Source organism: Aricia agestis, chromosome 14 (assembly GCF_905147365.1).
Source record: "Aricia agestis chromosome 14, ilAriAges1.1, whole genome shotgun sequence".
Classification (NCBI taxonomy): domain Eukaryota; kingdom Metazoa; phylum Arthropoda; class Insecta; order Lepidoptera; family Lycaenidae; genus Aricia; species Aricia agestis.
This window is the reverse complement of record NC_056419.1, coordinates 12,846,522-12,849,470: the sequence shown is the minus strand read 5'-3', so window position 1 is coordinate 12,849,470 and position 2,949 is coordinate 12,846,522. Positions and strand designations below refer to the sequence as shown.

Genomic DNA, 2,949 nt, shown 5'->3' with positions numbered 1-2,949 from the left:
TTGTAAAAGAAAAAAACTAATTGCATTTGTATAATTTATTACATTTGAACTATTGCATTTGTTTACAACAAAAATTGTCTCGATTTTTTACATTTAATAATAAACGCTAAGAAATAAATAACAATGTCAGTGTTTTAATACTCAGAGGCACGCCAGGAGGAAGGTTGAGGCTAGGGTGATGGCCAACATAGAATATCCGGTTACATACACCTCTTTCATCGTCAAACCCTTAGCTGTATCCCAGTACAGATGCCTGATTCCATTAGCAAAATGGTAACCGAAAGGTGCAGCAATAATAAACTTAGCTAGGAAAAGTGTCGCCGGAGAAAGATTCATGCTCTCAATAACCGAGATATAGTGAGACATGTCATATGGCAAAGTCAAAGCACCGATACCCAAAACAGTAGCGTATCCAGACAGCATCATACCTAAAAAATATAGTAAAAATAAATGCAAAAGCAAAGATAGACTGAGTAAAACAGTATTTAGCAGGGAAGAAATTAAAATTAAGGTAGCAGAAGATAGTTATATAGTTATTTAAAAATTAAAAGAAACTGCTACATATCTTTTCAACTTTAATTATTGTTTGTAAATTGATAATTTTTTGCCTTATATTATCACCGTATTTAAGAAAAAGGTAATAAGACTCAAAATATAATAATAAAAATTTGGGTTGAATAATATGCAAATAAAAATAAGTTTAAAATAAAAGAAATAAAAATATGTAATCAACGTCTGAAGTGGTTTGTCAACTTGCTTCTTGAGTTTTAAAACCAGTTTTGAACTTGTATGAATTGAGGTCTCAAACATTATTGAAACAATGTACATTCAATACCTTTACATCAATTTTCCTATTATTTGTCAATATTATTATGCATTTACCAATATAATCTTCATACTCAGAAAATATTACATGTAATATTTTCCGAGTGCAATCCTAATGTTAAAGAAAACATTATTTACAAGATATGTGTAAGCTGATAGGTATCTGTGGTTTATTAAACATACCTGAGGCTCTATGCGTGATAGACAAAACTGCTGGTAGCTGGAATTTGTAAATAGTGAGATGAGGAGACAAGGGCCGCGCTAAACGGATATTCCTGTCATCATGGTGCTCCGGTGCTGGCTCCTCATACTTCTTAAGAACTATTTTAGGCATGGCGGTAGTATATTGCACCTTAGTAATACCACTTCGCAGCTTTTCCAAGTTTCCAAGGAGGGAACTGCCACCCAACCTAAATTAAAACAAACATACCTATAAACAAACAATGTAATTGGCAAAAACTACCCATATTTGGGTTTTTTGTGGGTATTATCGTATAAGTATGATTGAAAAAGTTTAATTATCACTATTTTTCCCCCAAATTTAAAGTATTACATAATGGAAAGCTGTTACTAACCTTCCACAAATGTTTAAGGCCATTGTGTTGAACAAATGGTATGTTACTCAAAGAGTTCTGTAAATTATTGTCTCCTTTTGCTTCACTGTTACCAATTTAGCGCATTCCTCGCATGTAATTATTGTAATCAAATCGAATTTAATGTTTTTCGTAATTCACAGTCGCTGTATTTTGTAGACGATCTGACAGTTGACACTTGGCAATTTGACATTTGCCTCGAGCCGGCGATCAGTTTAGCCAACAAAACAAAAATTGATTATGAATGAATGATCAATTATTGAATGATGACATCCGAAAAATGATGAATGGCACGGACCGTACGCTTCCGGTACGGTATTCCGTACTATAATATCTATAAATAATAATTATTAATATACGTACGTTATACGTAGTATACGTACTGTAAAAATATAGTTAAAACCATGTTTGTAAGTCATATTTTAATAATAATTATGAACTAATTAGTCTTGGTTGTTACTTGTTTCATGTTTGTCGCAATAAAATTTTATAGCACCTCTGGCCACAAGAGTGGCCAGCGCTGGCGCATGCGATGGCTGGATGGATGCGATGGATGCAATGACCGCAACGCCTCTATGATGGCCGCATTCAGTTGTTATCTAAACGTCGTGTTTAAGTTAAATTTGTAGTAATTAATGAATATAGTGGAAAAAGTGCACGTAATATTGTGTTTTATTTGTGTTTAAAATGAATTTCCACCAAGAACCGACAGTACAATCAATTATTTATATCTAAGCGTCGTTCAAGTTGGACGTGTAAGCGTGGCTAATGCTATTGCGGCAATGCATAACGTACATTTTATAATAATTTATGACTTCATCGGATGACCCGGTGAACTTCTTGCCTAATATGAAGCTTCCCTTGACTGCTTCGAATAATTATTTCAAGACTAAAATTAAAATAATGGTTTATGGTAGTGATGATGATGATAATGATGAATGTAATAATAGCAAATCGCTTCACAAATGGCGGAGTAATCGTTGAAATAAAAAAAAACGGCCAAGTGTGAGTCGGACTCGCGCACTTTATACCGGTATAGAGTGAAAGTAGACAAAAATTTGTGTTTTTGTATGGGTATTAAATATTTACTTAATTTTAATTTTATAATCAATGATTATAGTATAAATAATATAACTAAGGATTTTGTGAAAATTTCAAGTTACCATTATTGATTACGAGCAAAAAAGGCCAAAAAAATTTGGGTACGGAACCCTAAAAACTAACATAACAATCATAACACCTCCTTTATTTTGAATGTCGGGCAAAATAATTGTAGCCTATTCTGATGTAAGCTATATTATTATTGTAAAGTTTTATTAAAATCCGTTCAGTAGTTTTTGAGTCAAAGAGTAGCAAACATCCATACATCCATACAAACTTTCGCCTTTATCATATTAATATAGCTTCATTCGACGACCTCTGTGGTTTTAGGTAGTAATTTCAATTTTATGTGCGTCCATAGAGTAAGAAAATCGGGCATTATTACCTAAACGATGCTGGCGTAGCCCAGCTGGAGAGGCCAGCGTGGTCT

At 33.2% G+C, this 2,949-nt stretch overlaps 1 protein-coding gene across 1 annotated transcript; it reads right to left on the bottom strand.

Annotated features, from left to right (window-relative positions):
• Positions 1 to 20: 20 nt before the first annotated feature.
• On the bottom strand, positions 21 to 1,597 carry LOC121733532 (succinate dehydrogenase cytochrome b560 subunit, mitochondrial-like). Its single transcript, XM_042123800.1, has 3 exons — positions 1,401 to 1,597; positions 1,009 to 1,235; positions 21 to 428 (listed from the first exon to the last, which is right to left on the bottom strand). The coding sequence occupies exons 1-3, from the start codon at positions 1,421 to 1,423 to the stop codon at positions 142 to 144; spliced, it is 537 nt and encodes a 178-aa protein (XP_041979734.1). The 5' UTR covers positions 1,424 to 1,597; the 3' UTR covers positions 21 to 141.
• Positions 1,598 to 2,949: the final 1,352 nt, after the last annotated feature.

What these genes read in the sequence shown, in the direction of transcription:
- LOC121733532 (XM_042123800.1), bottom strand. Translation starts at nt 1,423, where the DNA reads ATGGCCTTAAACATTTGTGGAAG. An exon ending in GCCTTAAACATTTGTGGAAG is followed by an intron (nt 1,236 to 1,400) that starts GTTAGTAACAGC and finishes GTTTTAATTTAG; the next exon opens with GTTGGGTGGCAGTTCCCTCC. An exon ending in TATCACGCATAGAGCCTCAG is followed by an intron (nt 429 to 1,008) that starts GTATGTTTAATA and finishes TATATTTTTTAG; the next exon opens with GTATGATGCTGTCTGGATAC.